This window comes from Polyodon spathula, chromosome 5 (genome assembly GCF_017654505.1).
Source record: "Polyodon spathula isolate WHYD16114869_AA chromosome 5, ASM1765450v1, whole genome shotgun sequence".
Taxonomy (NCBI): Eukaryota; Metazoa; Chordata; class Actinopteri; order Acipenseriformes; family Polyodontidae; genus Polyodon; species Polyodon spathula.
The window spans coordinates 73,195,851-73,213,555 of NC_054538.1; the positions used below are offsets into that span (position 1 = coordinate 73,195,851).

At 39.1% G+C, this 17,705-nt stretch overlaps 1 protein-coding gene across 2 annotated transcripts in view; it reads left to right on the forward strand.

Annotated features, from left to right (window-relative positions):
- crybg1a (crystallin beta-gamma domain containing 1a) overlaps positions 1 to 17,705 on the forward strand; it is a 68,701-nt gene that overhangs the window by 37,587 nt on the left and 13,409 nt on the right. For both annotated transcript variants that reach the window (XM_041251268.1, XM_041251269.1), the window contains exons 3-8: positions 3,456 to 5,152; positions 9,331 to 13,876; positions 14,747 to 14,791; positions 14,877 to 14,995; positions 16,360 to 16,534; positions 16,807 to 16,946. In XM_041251268.1, coding sequence (XP_041107202.1) covers positions 3,456 to 5,152; positions 9,331 to 13,876; positions 14,747 to 14,791; positions 14,877 to 14,995; positions 16,360 to 16,534; positions 16,807 to 16,946 — 6,722 coding nt within the window. The remainder of the gene's footprint in view (positions 1 to 3,455; positions 5,153 to 9,330; positions 13,877 to 14,746; positions 14,792 to 14,876; positions 14,996 to 16,359; positions 16,535 to 16,806; positions 16,947 to 17,705) is intronic.

Sequence of the window (17,705 nt, forward strand, 5' to 3'; positions counted from 1 at the left end):
CATGGACGTAGTTCTGGCACCCCTGCGGCTGCAGGGAGTCAGGGTCCTCTATCACTTGGACGACTGGCTCATCTGTGGCCAGCTGCGGGAGCAAGCCGTGTCTCACACGGCTCTAGTGATGGAGCATCTTATTCAGCTGGGGCTCACACTGAATCTGGAGAAGAGCTCCCTGCAGCTGGCGCAAATGACGGTTTTCCTGGGGATCCGGCAGCTTCCTCTGTCCTCCCTCTCGGTCTCCTCCATATGCGCTGTCTTGCAGGTATGGCTCAATGCCTAAGTAGTTCACCCAGCTCGAGACAGACACTGCTGGCTGACGGTGTCTCGGTCATGCTGGCGTTCCCTGAGCTGGTGGAAGAATCCTCGCCACATCAACTATGGGTGTAGTATACTGGAGAGAGGTGCTGACCATGCAAGCCTCCAGCCTTGGCTGGGGGGCGGTTTGGAACGGCAGGGGGACCTGTGGGGTCTGGACTGGCAGGTGGTTGTCCGCCCACATCAATGTTCTGGAACTGAGGGCAGTGAACCTGGCCATGCACCATTTTCAATCAGTGCTGCAGGGCAGGCATGTACTAGTGCGCACGGACAATACCACTGTCGTGGCATATGTCAATCACCAGGGGAGGCTACAGTTCCCAGGGTTGCACCAAGCCACGTTCCAGTAGCTCACCTGGGCATAACCGCTTTTTCTGTCCCTCAGAGCAGCCCATCTGCCAGGGGGTTATGATCCAGGCAGCAGACCTGCTGTCGAGGGGGGCTCCTTGGCACACAGAGTGGCGCCTGCATCCCCAGGTGGCAGCCATGATTTGGCACAGGTTTGGCAGCGCGACAGCCGACCTGTTTGCCTCAGAGGAGTATACACATTGCCCTCTGTGGTTCTCAATTCAGAGAGGAGGGGGCCTTCTGGGAATCGATGCCCTAGCCCACAGCTGGCCTAACGGCTTGCTGTATGCATTCCCTCCTCTAGCGCTGATCCCGTCCTTCTTGGAGGAAGTACGGAATGAGGGTGCAAGGGTCCTCCTGTTTGTGCCATACTGGCCCAGGAGGATATGGTTTGTGCTCTCTTTGTGCATGAAGGGTGAAACTGAAGTTACTTTAAAATGGTAAGCTACATTTATTTTTTGTAATGTGTGTAAACTTTAAATTATACTGTTTGTATTATGGTTTATATTGGATATCAGTGTGTGTAAGAAATCATGGCAGAACCTGTACATCGAATGGTAATGACAGATTTTTTTAAAAAGTGAAAAGTGTGATGGGAGCGGTACAGTAATGGTGTCTACTACTCGGTAAACAATTGCATGTCAAATTGACATCTGCAGATGTTTTTTCTTTTTTTGTTTGAAGTTGGTATGTTTTAGGCTACACTTTAAGGGTGGTTAAGCTATTCGTGTAGACTACCTTTCCACAACGCATTTTATGATTAGTTTTGTTCCTTGTTTTTCAATTGTGTTTGATTTTCCTTAGCAGTATTCAATTCAGCAGCCTAATGCTGTATTTTAGCGGACGTTTGGCTATATTCGTTGGGTCAGGTGTATATTAGCCTTTACACAGTTCAGGTGTGCGGTCAAATTTAAATGTGAAACATTATTTATTTCCCTGTTGGTCGCTTAAATTACTGTATGTAATTTGTGTACTGCTTCAATCTTGCAGGAGTGCTGCTTTAAACTTACCCAATGGTTTTGTTTAATTACTTAATTTAAGCATTACGGTTTAATCAGACGGTAAGCTATTCGTTTATTTTACTATTTTTACCTGATAAGACATGCTTTCTAATTATTGTTTGTACTGTTGAGGTATTATCTGCAAAAGGTGTCCTTCTGTAAACATGTATACTGTTGAGAGGTTGTTCTTTATTAAGTTAGCTACTCACGTTGCATCCAAAGTTTGCAATTCTATAAGTGTAATTTGACCTCAGTGGCTCGGGTATCATTTCCTTCAACACTAGACACAGTTCTGCATGCTAGCTATAGATTCTCGTATTACCAGCCCAACCTCACTCCAGACGACAACGCCACGTCTCGAGTTTGACTGTTTTCTATTCGGGGCAGAGTTTACATGTTCACTGTTCTGGACCAATTGAAACCCCGCATCCAAATCACGTTTCACAGTTAATTTTTTTGTTTTGTTTTCTTTTTTTTCTTTCTTTTTTTTTTCCAACTTTATTCTTATGACAGAATTCCAGACATTCTGCGGCAACTTTATCAGCTCGCTTCTGCTTGTTTTAATGGGCAGTAGTTCCAAAGGGACGGCGGTTTTGGAAGGCTGTTTCATAACAATATGCAAAGAATTTGTATTTTCTGATTTTGGAGTGGGTTGCATTCGTGTGGTTTCCCTGGATGGTAGGATTACATCAGCCAAGTGGGAGACGTGTACTAAAGTAATCGTCGTTGTTCGGTAACATTATTTGAAAATATCAGGCTCAACGAGATTGTTACATTAAAAAGCAATCACATTAAAACAACATTGACTGTAAGTACCGGTACATTTGTTTTCTGAAATGAGCAGAAAAATGGCAAAAAAAGTATTCCAAAAGTGTAATTGCTTTATTCCACAGATGCCCTACTGTTTACGAAGTAGGGAGTCATAAGTTAACCGTTGCGTTCAAGTGCCAGTATTGTCTGTGTAACTTAAGTTAATGTTTAACCTTGGCCATCTGTAGAAGTTACAGTCCATAGAGGACATTCCATGGTCTGGTTAGACAGAGCTGGGTTTTTTTTCTTTTAATTTCTATCATTTCTGAAAGAACGCGCTGTCTTCATGTTAATTTAAACAAACTTTAATTTTGCTGTGATCATTGAATTCCGATTAGTATTTATTTTAGAAATCGATTTTAGGAATGCAGTTTGGTTCGTAAATCAAAAACACGTTTTTTTTTTTTCTGACTTTGTTTATTCTTTCAGATATTTTATGGGGACAAAGTATTAGTTGCAAAACAATTCTGGACTTTGTCTCTCTCTCTCTCTCTCTCTCTCTCTCTCTCTCTCTCAATTAAAACTGTTTTACTTTAATAAATGGGTTACAGTGAAATACAGAATGAATAACACACATTCACTGTACAGAGAGAATTGATAAGACATGTATTGCTTCGGTCATGTAGCCTATATTTGCATTTAACAGGTTTTGTTCAGTTGGATTAACCTGCACAGTAAATTCTGCAGAGCTTTGTGTATTGCATTTCAGTTATTTGGTCATGTTTTTTAAATAAAAAAGTGAGCTTTTTAATTTGCTTGTATAACATTAAATACAGACACTTTCAGGGGTTCCACAACCGCCACTAGCACTACCAATAGTTTCTGGTATAGAAAATGTGACTGTTTATATTCATTCACACCCCTAATCATAATGCTGATGCAAACCTATTAGTCATGTAGGCCCTTAGAATCATGCTGTTATATTTTGTAAGAACAGCACAGCCTTGCTGCATGTAACACTTAACATTTAATTTTATTTCATAGATTCACTGTCCAACAGAAGAGAAAACCAGAGTTTTTGAACGAATTGGGACTTTTTTCAATTCCAGCAAGAGAAGAAAAAGTAAAGAGTCATCTGAAGCTTCAGATGCTACAGCTGAAGAACCTGCTGCATTATCAGAATACACAGCCTCCCTCAGGCAGGATGAGAAAGAGGGGATCAAGAGAACGGATTTCCCTGGGTCTCGGTCTTACGCAGTGACAGCTTGTGGGGACCAACTGGAAAACGAAGACAAACAAAAAGGAGTGTCCATAAAACAGGCTGTTCAAAATCTAGAGGTCGACACACACAGTAGTAAACTACAGAGTTTTGAAAAGGTCACTGACTTCACACAGCATTCTAACCCATTTAGCCAGGGTTCATCCCTGAACAGCCCCAAGAGTCCTGTGATTAACGTGGGTGGTTCAACAAAGCTTCAGACAGGAGGAGAACAAAGGTTCGAAAGGAACAGGAAACATTTTAAAACCTTGCCTTCCAGGAAGGGGTCTGCTTCGGATTTGGAGTCAGAAAAGACAGGAGGAGGCGCACACAAAGAAATTCAGGTGTACTTGGAAGAGACCACCGCATGTCTACCAAGTCAATCTGCAGGTAAAGAATTCTCAAGAAACTCTGATATTTCGAAAGTCAGCCCAAAATACCAGGAAGATACACAGACAAAGTTTGCATTTCAAGAGCCCTTCAGCACCAAGGCATTCAAACATAACAGGGACTTGCCTTTACCTGAGCACCCTGGAGAGAGTCTGCTAACACCCAAAGAAGTATCCACTGCACCTCATTCAGAAATTCAACCCAGCTTACATAATAAGGAAACGCCTTTAGCAGGTAATGAACAAGAATCACAAAGCCTTAGAGAGTGTTCAGAAGTCAAATCCAAAAACGAAACAAAAGTTTTCACTGTAGAAGTCTTCTTGCAGAAACACGGTGACTGTGGCCCTTTCCTCTTACCTGGAGAATATTCTGTTGCAGAAGCTGAAGTAATGGGAAAAAAGAGTAGACGCAGTGGGGGTAGAAGGCCACTGAGATCTGCTGACTGCCAGCAGCCTGTTGAGGAGAAACCAGAAAGCAGCACAGCTAATACCTTCTGTGATGTCACAGAAACGAAGATCAGCCCTGAAGTGGGAAACAAAGTTGAGGTTTCTGAGCAAGCGCTTGAAGCTGGGAGCATGGTCTTCTTTAATCAACAGGGGAGGGTGGAAACTAATTTGATCAAAACACCAGAAACGATTAAGCACCAACTCCCAAGCTCTAAGCTTCCCAGGAAAGATACAATGGATCAAGGATCGCCTCCGCCAGAGTTTGCTTTACCTACTTCCATGAATACTTGGAGCAAAGAGTGTGTGTCGACAGGCGTCACAGTGCAGGCTGGACTTGAAGGCAACACGCCAGCTCTTTTTACAACAGAAAACACACAGGTGGGAAATGCAAACAAGGCTGTTCACCAGGAAGACAATCGGGTTGCAGTCAATGTTGTGAATGCTGAAATTAAGCCCTTGGAAGGAGAAGCAGCAACACTGTCCTCAGAACACACCAGCACACATTCTACAGCACTTCATGGAGAGAAGGCTTTATCCAAAAATTTACAATTTGAAGTCACTCATGGTGAAGCTGAATACAGTAGAAAGAGTGTGGACGAGGTGACTACCAAGGCCTGTGCAACCGCCGTGAAATCTGAAATCAAAATGTAAGTATGCTTTGAAAAAGTTTGTTTGACTAGAAACATAGTTGACCTGATATTTATGTACAGAATAGCAAGGAGGCTTTTTGTAAATCATTTTTTGATAGAAGACTATAAAATAAAAATATAGAAGTGAAACCTGTACATTGAATGAGCCATTTAGCATGTGTAATGAGGTGTTTCTTTCTAGTCCTGAAGAATGGGGCCCTATTCTCAAAGCTTTAATGTTTCTCTTGATAAATTGAAATATACTGTACTGTGTGCAGATCAATGTACATTTTTTATGCATACACTTACTAGAGCAATTGCAGTGACTTAATTGTCAATATGAGCTTTATTTTCTATAATTGAACTGAATACATTTGAGATTTTTCAAATATTACATAGAACCACACTAATTTAATAACTGTACCAAATGTTTGCAATACATACAGTATTTGGGCTCTTGTTGTCAAATGTATCTCTTGCTGCTTTGACTGTTTTTTATATGCTTAAAGTCATGATATTCATATAATTATATTGAGTTCCTGTTACTTCCTAGCATATAATCAATGTGTACGTAGTAGTTCAGTTCCATTCCACAGGTCTAACTAAAATCAGACCATTTGATCAAGAAAAAAAAAAATATATATATATATATATATATATATATATATATATATATATATATATATATATATATATATATATATATATATATTGTTATATTGTTATTGTTATATTGTTATATGTAAGAAAGGGGAACCAGTGATAAACTGTGTATTTTTCCATGTGGTTTAAGCAGATGCAGGGTCATCCACAAGCACACTAAATAGCACTTTAAGGAATGCACTTTAAAATGTGTGTGCTTTATTGAGGCTTGGTTCTCCCCTCAGTTTTCTTGCTGGTTTGAATTCCAAACCTCAGAAGGCACTCGCACTGCTGACATGCTTCGTCCACCAGTAACTGAACCATTTTGTGCAGCGGACATGAGTCATCTTCCTGCTCCTGCTGCAGACTCTGTCCAACAGCAAGCTTTGGCACCATGTCTTCTAAACCAGTTCAGTCATAATCAACTACATATTTAACTGTGCTATGAAATAGAATAAAACCAGCTAACATGTCTTTAGGTATCAGTGCAATATTTTAATATAAATCAGTTGTCACCATTACCAAGTAACATGCAGCTGATTTCACCATGTAACTTTTTTTTTTTTTTTTTTTTTTTTTTTTCCTAATTGCTTTCCTGGGTATTCCCCACAAACTTTGCTTTTGTGTTATTTCAAAATTCCTAATTGCTTAAAGTGCCTCAAAAAAAGATTTAGAATAGATTATACTGTAAATACAGTATAGTACAATTTTCTGACTTTATGTGAATGAAAAAACACGCATTTGGCTGAAATTATTCCCCACAAACTTTCTATACTTTTTGTGACCAGGACAAAAAGTGATATTTCAAAATATCACTATTTCCAATGCGAAAACAGGCACCTATCTTTTCTTTTTGGTTCACATTTTGCGGATAAAAAGTATTTAAATCAACATAGCTTGGTAAAGATCAGCCTGTTTCGCTTCTATTTTGTCTTACTGATTGGATACAATTAGATACAGATGTTCACAACAAATGTCAGAGCTGCCTGTAGCTGAACCGTTTGGATTTCCTTTACCTTACAGTACAGTGCACAACACAAGCATAAGCATATTTAAATAGCATTCAGTGAGAAGAATTACAAATACACAACAGCATTTTGTTTTCAGAACAATCCACAACACCCCCACCCCCCCATTGCAGGATTGTGCATCCTGAGCCCAATGTCATGCTGTTTTTTATTTGGCTAAATATATACCCAGGGGGTCTACTTATTTGCATTTTAAACTAATTTTTACTAAACTCCTGTGTTATGTTTTCCTCAAAGTGAAAAAATGTTTACGGACTAAAAAGACTTAATTTACTTGTCATGGCATGTCTGCATATAGCTAGTTTGCATGAGGAGAGGACTTTGTGTCTTTTGATTGGAGTTCTGCATTGTCTCACGTGACTTGAATGGAAAAAGAACCCTATACAGTATTTTTTTTTTCTTGTAGTTGTCTAGCTGTTAAGTATGTCAGATGTCATTGTGCTTTTTCACTTTTATTCACATGTGCCAAGTATGCTATGTAATTAGCAAGACACCCACTACAGGGTGTGAACTAATTGTGTTTTAAGGCTGGGACTATGTCTCATTTTTATCTTTGATCATTTTCCAATGCATCAAAAAATACAAACAGTCCCCAAATTCAACAGAATTAATACATGTAGAGCTACTGATAATATACAGAATAGCTACTAAATTATTGAAAACTATTACATCAATTAAATGACATCAGATTATTCATGACTTATTTAAAAAATGCTATACCTATTTTCATCTTGATCAGGTGTTGGTAAAAGCATGAAAATAATCCATTGAATAATTAAACAAGTAACAGATGGTAAATTTTCCACAACAACTACATAACTTATTTACAAAAGCCCTGTATCTTAGTGTCAATTTCTTACATTTTGTTAAAGAAACAGGATAGCATCCACATTCTTTGCTTTTAAAGAGGAACGGAGCTTGGTTAAAACCTGTCCAGCCTTGCTGAAAACCCCATCACTAGGGGCTACTGTTGCTGGGTTGGTTCAGATGCTTCTGGCCAAGTGGGCTACTTTTGGAAAGCAGTCTTTGTTGTTTTTCCACCGTTCATTTATGTGTAGTGGTATAAAATGAACCTAAATACAATTACCTTATGTTTATTTTTTAATCGGGTGCAAATGTGCATCGTGAAAACGGGCAGAGGAAGTGGTACCAAAAGAAACGCACCAAAAAAACTACGATAGACATGCTTGAGCATCGATGACGATCAAGCAATACGATGGATCAATACATCACCCCAGCCTTACTGTGTTTAAACCTTTGTTTTTTTTCACCAAGTATTTTGTGATAGCAGCCAGATTAGTCCCACTCACATGTATAGTATAATAGTATAATCCCGAATTAGCAAAACCGAGCTGACAGTACAGATGTCAAGGTAATCAGGGTTATGATTAGGGGTGGGAATTTCAAATAATAAGATATTTGAATATACCAAGAATGAAGGTATTGAATACTCGACCTCTAATAACTCAACAGTGACAGGTCCTTAGAATGTATTAGCAGCATCCACACATAGGGACACATAGATAAATACATCAGCGGTAACAGAGAAGGATAATCTAAGGCATCTAATGTATTGATTCAAAAATGATACAAACTAGAAGAAATAAGAATACAGCACAGCAGAGGGGTTTTAAATATAAAACTCAGAACTTTATAAAAATAACCTTCAAAACTTTCAACTGCATTTTTAACACACTTTGAGGACTCTTATAAAACACACAACACAACTGGTTACCAACCAAGCGCAACAAAATATGTTTGCCCAATAAAATATATGCTATAATACAGTATATATAATAATCATTTAAAATGAAAGGCTGATTCCGAAATCAAGCTGATATCCATAGGACACCAATAACAGCACAACAGTTGTATTTTAGATTGAGCATTTAAGTCGTTGATTTATAATACGAAATGCAGAGATTACATTGGATGGTGGTCTCCTTTTAACTTTTTCAAAATGCTTCTATGCCTTGCTTTTAAAAAAAAAAAAAAAAAAAAAAATTTCATTGCTCATGTGTACTCCCTTAGCCAATAGCAGAGCTAGGTAATGAAGAGCCCTGCCTCCCTTTTTTATTTCTTTGTAGTGTAATTTTGGTTTTTAATGTTTTTGGTTTGGGAGCCAAAGCTTGCACAGTTGTTAAAGGCGGGGCTAATAATCACATTTCTCTCGCTCTCTTGCTTTTAGTCCCATGTTGATGATGCAAACATCAATATGTGGGGAACAAACTAGAGGTATACTAACTAACTAATTGTCCTTAGTAGAGAACATATTGCTGTAAACTTACTTGTGCACTGTGTGCATATAAGTCATGGTGATCTACTGATTCATGTTACTAATGAAGTTTGAATTTACAGCTGTGACGGAGGATGAGTTTTACTGACGTTCTTGTTGTTAATGGAATGGTTATTTTGTTTAGCAGCATTATAGGAGTCACACAAGTAACCTATTTAGCAAAGCATATTAAGGAAAACCATGTCTATGTTTTGACTTCTCAATTCTGCATTTTGTTTTCTTTCTCACAGACCACCGAATCTCCAGAGAGTCGATGTAGAAGTGAAATCAGCCGAGTCTAAGTTATCAGAGAAGCCAGGCAAGCTTAAAGACCGGAAAGCTGCGTGTGAAAATAAAACAACAAGCTTTCAGAAAAAAGATTTTTATATCACAAAAGATATTGCATGCGCTCCAAAATTGTCTAAAAAGTTTACTGGAAGAGCTAAACTGAAAATTAATCCACCGTCTGGAAGCAAGACCATGGAACCGAGAAAAAATATTGATGGCCCGGATATCAGTGATGAAGTGGGGGTACAGAGAAATAATCAAGAGGATCTGCAGACATCAGCAGAGTGCCCAGACTACACTGAGAATACTGTCCAGTCAAATACATTCAAGCAGAATCAGTCATCCACTGAGAAGACTTCTGTTGAGTCTATGTCCCTGAGAACTTCAACAAATATCAAAACCACTAATGTGACATCAAAGAGTTCTTCAGAAACTCCACTGCTAGAAATCAACAACTACTGCGTTCCCGAACAAAAGATAGAGCTGACTGAAAATGCAAAAACAGAGGTGATAGAAACAAAAGCACCTGTTGTCATACAAGAACTTCCTTCTACAGTTAAAGGGGTGTTGTCCCTTGTTGATGATGGTAAAACAAAGGCACCAGCTAAAGAAGAAAATATGTCGGCTGCATATAATTTAGCTACACAGCAAACTACAGTAATTACCCAAATTCAGGAGCAGGTAGAAAATAAAGCCGCAAATGAGCCCTTATCTGATGCCAAACAGCAAGGCTTGACTGGACTAGATACCTATAAACCGCAACTTGGCAGAAGTACCTCACAAAACGTTAATGACTCGCCCAGTTTGGCACATCAGAGTGCAGCTGTAAAACAATTCGATTTGAGTGATGTACCAACAGAAAGTGACCCACATGCAATTGCAAAGCAAAATAAAATAATTAAAGAAAAAAATGATACAACAACCAAACTACCATCCTCTGTACTTGACCCAAACAGCGTAAAGCAGCAGTCTAAGGATCTTGTTGATGCAAAAAATGACATCTCTGCTTCTGAACAGCACATCGCAACTATTCAGAAACCTTCCAGTACTGTTGTGAAGACAGTTAGTAAATTGCCTACATCTGGACAGAAGAGCCCAATTAAGGAACAATCTGATATTAGTTTGCAGATGGGAAGCAAACTGCTAAAACCTGTTCAGAAAAGTATCTCTAAGCAGCTATCTAATAGTGATACTGTAGAACGAGAAGCACATGATTCTGCTCAGCACGTGTCTAGTGAGCAGCCACCTGGGAGCAACATTTTAAAAGCAGAAAAAGATCCCCATACTTCATTACAGCAAAACACCACCAAGCCACAACCAGACAATGCAGTTGTAAAGGCAGTAAATGAACTGTCTACATTGGAACAGAAGAGTCCCATTAAGGAAAAATCTGGTGATATTTTACAGACTGGAAGCAAACTGCCTAAACCTGTTGAGAAAGGCACCTCCAAGCAGTTGTCTAATAATAACACTGGCATTACAATAAGTGAATCTGTGAAATTGGTCCAGAAAGATATCATTGAGCAACAGTCCTACAGTAACATTTTACAAAGCGTGAAGAAGGAACTGACTACCAGCACACAATCTGATAATGTTGTAAAACCAGAAAGTGAATTGCCTGTGCCTGGGCAGAAAAGATCTGAAAGTAGTTCCGTACAAAAGGAAAAGGAGTTTAGTACACCTATACAGCAATCTGCTGTCAAGGAACAAGCAGAAAGCAGTGCAAAAACAGCGGGTGAATTGCCTACAACTGGAGAGAAGAGCCTTACTAAGAAACAGTCTGAAGTTAGCTTTGTACAGTCAGAAAAAGATTTGCCTAAATCTGAAACAAAGAGGACCACCAAGGTACAATCTGAGAATGTTGTGGAAGCAACCAGTGAATTGACCACATCTGGACAGAAAAGTTGTGTTAAACAATCTGAGAGTAGTGTTACCCAACACGAAAAAGAGTTGCATACATCGCTACAGCAAACTCCAATCACAGTACAATCTGAGACTACAGCTGCTGAACTGTCTAAAAGTAATATTGTACAAAAAGAAAAAGAAGTATTTAAGTTAGTGCAGGACAGCACCCCAAAGGTACAATCTGACACCAGCGTTGTAAAAGTAATGGGGGAATTGACTACAACTGGAGAGAGTCCTGCAAAGAAACAGTCTGAAAGTAACACAGTACAAGCAGAAAAAGATTTGCCTAAATCTGTGCAGATGAGCACCACCAACGTACAATCTGAGAATGTTGTGGAAGCAACCAGTGAATTGACCACATCTGGACAGAAAAGTTGTGTTAAGATACAATCTGAGACTGGCTTTGCACAAAAGAAATTAAGCAGGACTGGACAGGAAAGTTCTGCTAAGAAACAATCTGAAAGAAATATTGTGCAAGTGGGGAAAGACTTGCCTAAGTCTGTCCAGAATGTTGTTGCAGAAACAAGTGAATTGACTACACCTGGACAAAAAAGTAAAAATCCATCCGAGTGTATTGGTCAACAGAAGGAAGAAGAGTTGAGTACATCTGAACAGCAAACTAAAATCATCAGAGCACCACCTGACAGCGAGGTTGTAAAAACAATTGGTGAATTGGCTGGGACTGGACAGGAGAGTTCTGTTAAGAAATCATCTGAAAGTAATGTGCAAGCACAAAAAGACTTGACTAAATCTAAGGAGAATGTTGTAGAAGCAACAAACAAATTGACTTCACCTGGACAACAACGCACTGTTCAGAAACAGTCAGAGGTTATTATCGCACAGAGTGAAAGCAAATTGGCTGTTACTGAACATGAGATCTGCACGACCCAACAGCAATCCAATAGTAATGTTTCACATGCAGAGGACAAAGGACCTATCTTAGTGAAACAAAACGCTGTCAAGGGCCAGCTGGAGAGCAGTGTTGTGAAAACAGTAAGTAAACAGCTGACAACTGTAAAGGAAAGTAAAGGGAAGAAGCAATCTAATAGTAATATTGTGTGCGCTGGCAGTGGTTTGCCGGCATTAGTAAAGCAAAAAAAAGAAGTTACAAAAGAAAATAAATATTTATCTATGAATGCCACAGCTTCTATAGAACACCCAAACAAATCTGGGTCTAATAAAACCCAGAATGAGTCTGCAGCAAATGCATCTTTAAATCAGGTGCAAGACAGTTCCCAGCAAAAAGAGACCAAGCTCCCAACATCAAATAGCACAGGAGGTCCTTTAGAACATGTTCAGATGGAAAGCTGGTCACAACCCACCTCTGTTACAGCTACACAGAGCCATACAACCAATTCACCAAAAAGTGAAAAAGAAGCCACAACATCATTAACAGGTATTACTGAGTCAGAGTTTCAGAATAAAAAACCTTTACAGTACAGTGACTTGAAGAAAGGTCCAGAGACAAATGTAAACTTGCCTGAAGTTTCGCAGAATGCAACAGCAACAGCAGCAAAACAGTATATTGTGGGAAAAAAGCGTCCATTGCCACCTGAGATCATACGGAAAAGCCCAGACCAACTGAATAAAAATTGGTTAGATGCTGAACAGAGCTTTGGACTAAAAAAACAAAATGTAGAAAATAAGCTAAATGCCTCTGAGAGTGATGATAGTGCATTGGACATGTCCGGTGATTTAGAGAGCTTTGTAGAAAACATCAGGAATATGGGTAGCCCTTTCTCTTTGCCACAGAAGAGGCCAAAGCCTCTCAAATCACCAGCACCACCCTTTGCCATGCCACCCATTAAGGAAGACCGGTTTGAGAAAGCCCTTGATCCAGATGTTTTCAAGTTTGGTTTAGGGAAAAAAGAAAAATCAATAGACCCACCCCCATCAAGATTGCTCAAGCTGCAAAGCATAGAAGCAAAAAGCAAGCTCATCCCCAAGCGTACAAGTGCAGAACAGAGTATGCTGTTCAAATCATTGCAGTCACCGAGCAAAAACATTAAGGAAACGTGGAATGCAGGCAAGTCGGAGGATGAATCTCTAGACGCTGTTGTTGGTAGGTCACGTCTTGGGAAAAGCTCGGTTGTTTCAAGTCTGATGAATCCATCAACAACACCATGGATGAATCTGACAGCGACAACCAATACAGCTCATAGTACTGGTACCGAAACCGCAGTCTCTCACGAAACTAAGAGCACAGCTTCTCCGTTCTTGCCCTCCTCCTCTTCACAGCTTGGTTTGCCTACAGATATATCCCAGACTTCCCTGTCGCTAAGTGGAGTAGACAGGAGTATAAAAGAAGATGTTAAACCGTCGTTTTTGACAAATGACTCTCTTGGTCCATCCTTGTTTGAGTTCTCAAATTTTATGGAGAAATACGGGAAACCAGAGAACACAAAAGCAGCACCAGTTCTGGAAAGTAGCTTCCAATTGCCAGAATTCAAACTTCCTGAATTTCCTCAGTTGGGGCTGGAGTCCAATACTGACTTTAATGACAACAGGTTTGCCAACAGGAGCCAGGATTTCTCAGGGATATATAACCCGGGTCTACCTGGAACTCAGGCCCTTATCCCTGGAATGCCAGCTCAAAATGTGGAGGTAGGTTTATAATCCTACAGCATGTATATAATTGTGAAGGTTATATTAGTAATATTTCCTTACAATTACAAGGTAATTTGTGGAAAAAATGACACAATTGCCTTCATTTTTTAAAATCATGTTAAGAATATTTTGAGTTGTCCCAAGTTCTGTGCAAGATTTCTACACAAATCTCTAACTTGATATTGGCTTGGTTGAAAGACATTTTTCCCCATTATTTCCTGATTCAAGAAAAAGCATTTTCTGCTGTAATTTTTCAACCTTAATCTTTTACTGCACCATAGGTCAGAGAGGACAGTAAAGGTTTCTTGGAGTCAGATAAAACCACAATACCTTCCAGCATGCTGTAGAGAAAGTAATATTGTATTGAAGCAAACACTCAGCATGATCTCATTATATGTCATTTGCAATTATGCAAAGTGGTTCAGGCAGTGTAGCGGATGTAATTTGAACTGTTTGCCCTTTACAACAAGAGGGACTATTAGAATATTCTATTTACATTTTCAAACAGTGATCATTTTATATGCAGAGACATTAAACAGGATTGACAAATTAAACTTAATGCGCAGAGGATGTTTGATTTGACTTGCTTTCACTGACCTTGCAAAACAAAGGTTTGATGCTCATCTGTCTTTAAAAATCCCCTGACAATAGATCACATTCCTAAAATAAACAAAGAATCAACACACACTCCTTTTGAAGTTCACCATTCAGTTTATTCCCAAATAACCTAATGAGTGGACCTGTCTGTTTTTTCAAGGCTATACAGTAGCAAAAAAAAAAATCATTTGTTTGTTTATTTATGTATTTATTTATTTTTAACATTCAAATGCATTCATTCTGATTTATTTGTTGTCTCTTGAATTATAGATTCCTATTTTAGACCAGATAAGGATCCACAAGAGACCTGGGAAGGTAAGGGGAAGTATTTTACATGTGTGACGTGTGACGTGAAAAAGAGCATTTGAGGCTGACTTGTATTTGTTTGTTTGTTTAACAGCTGGTAATTTATGATCAACCCCAGTTCTCAGGGGAAGCAAGTGAAATCTTCAGAGATGTAGAAGATGCCACTTCTTTAAAATTATCACCTGTCATTTCTGTCAGGGTGATAAGAGGATGGTAAGCTGAAATCCACTCTAAAATAGCACATTTTTATAGGCACTCTATCTTAGTTCAGGTGTTGCATGCATTATTTATTGAAATCAAGTATAAACAAATATACTGTGTGTGTGTGTGTGTGTGTGTGTGTGTGTGTGTGTGTGTGTATATATATATATATATTGTAAGGTACCAGGGAGGGGGTTAAAATCCTTCCCTGCTAAAAACCTTGTGAGAATGCACATTTGGGTGTTATGGGGTTTAATTGTGTAATTGTTTTAATGATTTAGTTAATCCTCGGCACCTGGTCGTAATTATAAATTAGAGACAGGTGCAGGGTATTGGGGAGGCAGCCAGACTGATCGGGGCTGCTGAGTGAAGAGCCCGACTGTGTGTGTGTCCAGTCGTATTGAAGGTGAAGTGCTGAGTGAAGAGCCCGACTGCGTGTGTGTCCAGTCGTATTGAAGGTGAAGTGCTGAGTGAAGAGCCCGACTGCGTGTGTGTCCAGTCGTATTGAAGGTGAAGTGCTGAGTGAAGAGCCCGACTGCGTGTGTGTCCAGTCGTATTGAAGGTGAAGTGCTGAGTGAAGAGCCCGACTGCGTGTGTGTCCAGTCGTATTGAAGAGAGAGTGTTGAGAGAAGCCCGTTTGTGTTTTGGTGTTTGTCAGGTAAACGGCTTAGCCGTCCTGTGTGTGAGTCAGGGATCGGCTGGTGTATAGTGAGAGCTCCAAAACGGAGTTAGGTGTTTATTTCTGTTTTGTTTTATGTTTATTAAAAGTGCGCGTCAGCGCTAAAGCAATTCCGTTTCTGTGTCCTGGGTCTACTTTAAAAGGGGCAACGAACTCCGTGAGTGCGAGGATCGTTTACAATATATATATATATATATATATATATATATATATATTAATATATATATATATATATTTTTGTACAATAAATCAAAAATCATTATATGATTTTCATGTAAAAACGAGTTAGAGAAGGCATTTTTGCTCATCTCTTCCGTCCTGGGAGAAAAAAAAAAAAAAAGTCGTATCGTATCGTATCGTTTACATAGCATAGCAAATGTATTCTGTAACCTGGTAACTGGTAAATTTAAATAGTATCACTGGTGTTATCCTAATAGGATATATATATATATATATATATAATATCTATATATATATATATATATATATATATATTTTAAGAAAGGTGCAGTGATCTGAATACACTTGTTTTAAATTAAAATAGGACCTTTTTACTGGGTCCACAAAGAGCCCTGTTTTAATTGCCTAAACAGTTGGTGTCTAAATCAATCAAATAAACCCCAATGTGATTTGGAAAGCTTGAAAGCAGCCTAGTCTAGTACGTTCTATTCTTAACACCTTTGCAAAATGATTTCAGCTGGATTCTCTATGAAAAGCCACACTTTCAGGGCCAGTCAGTAGCTTTGGAAGAGGGGCAGACAGAGCTGGTAAATGTCTGGAATGAAGTGACCTGTGAAGACAATGCTGCCGGTGAGAGCAAGCCTGACCCTGCAGCTCCCATGGTGATCGGCTCCATTAGGCTAGCAGTAAAGGTATGTACTGAACCTCAGGTCTACCATTACCATGTCTGCAGTTATTCCGTCTTTGTTTTGTGGAAGTACAGTGCATGTCAGGATTTTCAGAATTAATAGCACTTGCTAAGTATTTGTCTCTTAAAGAAGCGATGTGTGTCAGTTTGGATGAAGCACTGATCCAGGTATTGGTTGATACATGCATCTCTAATGTTAGATACCAGGCCTTTACCAGTTCGCCACCTGGTTTTCTACAAAATCCCTGGTTTGTTTTTTTTTGTTGGTGTGTTCAGGATTACAGAGTACCTGAGATTGACCTGTTCACTGACCCTGAAGGCATGGGAAGAAAGATGAACTTCTTCGATGATACATTGGACACATGCACGTATGGAATGCTCATGAACACATCATCTATCAAAGTCCATTCTGGAGTGTAAGTGTAGGACAGTCAACATCTAACATCTTTACTATTATACAGTGAATTCTCGTTAAAACAAACTCCCTATTAGACACATTTATTGATATTATGATTTTTTTACATGGCCCTGGCAAAATGTAGCAGTTGCTTATTGTAAATGACTTCTTATACAATTTCATTTAACATACAAATGTCCTGTTACTGCTAATTATTTTGGAGCCCTCCCAGGGAAAAATATTTTAAATAAAACTACTCACCCTAGTTCAAACAGCGGAGTGTAAAGGAAAATGTATTAGTTTGCATCAAGATTAACACTTCTGTTTTGGGACTACAGATACAATGATGTATTTCGAGTTGCTATAGTTCTATACATATCAGTGGCATTTCCTTGAAGCAGCGCAAGAACATGCACTATCCTTCTTGACACAAGTTGAGGAAAATGCACTACTGTAAGAAAAAGAAAGCTGTTGCTGCAGATTTCAACATTCCCGCAAACACTTTGTCAACCATTCTAATATACAATAACACAGGCTTATGAACAGCAAACTGTGGATGCCAGTTGTCAGCTTTTCTGATTTGCTCTATACATGATATTGAGGACGCCTTGCGTTTTGTGCATTGAAAAAGCCCATGACCAGAACGGCACATGCAGGTATCAAGTGCAGTTCATTTGCAGTGTATAGTTTTTAAAAGTTCACTTGCAACTGTATTTTAAATAAAATGTACAGTACTTTTAAATTCTCATTGTTCTGTACTTTAAATTTGATTGTATTT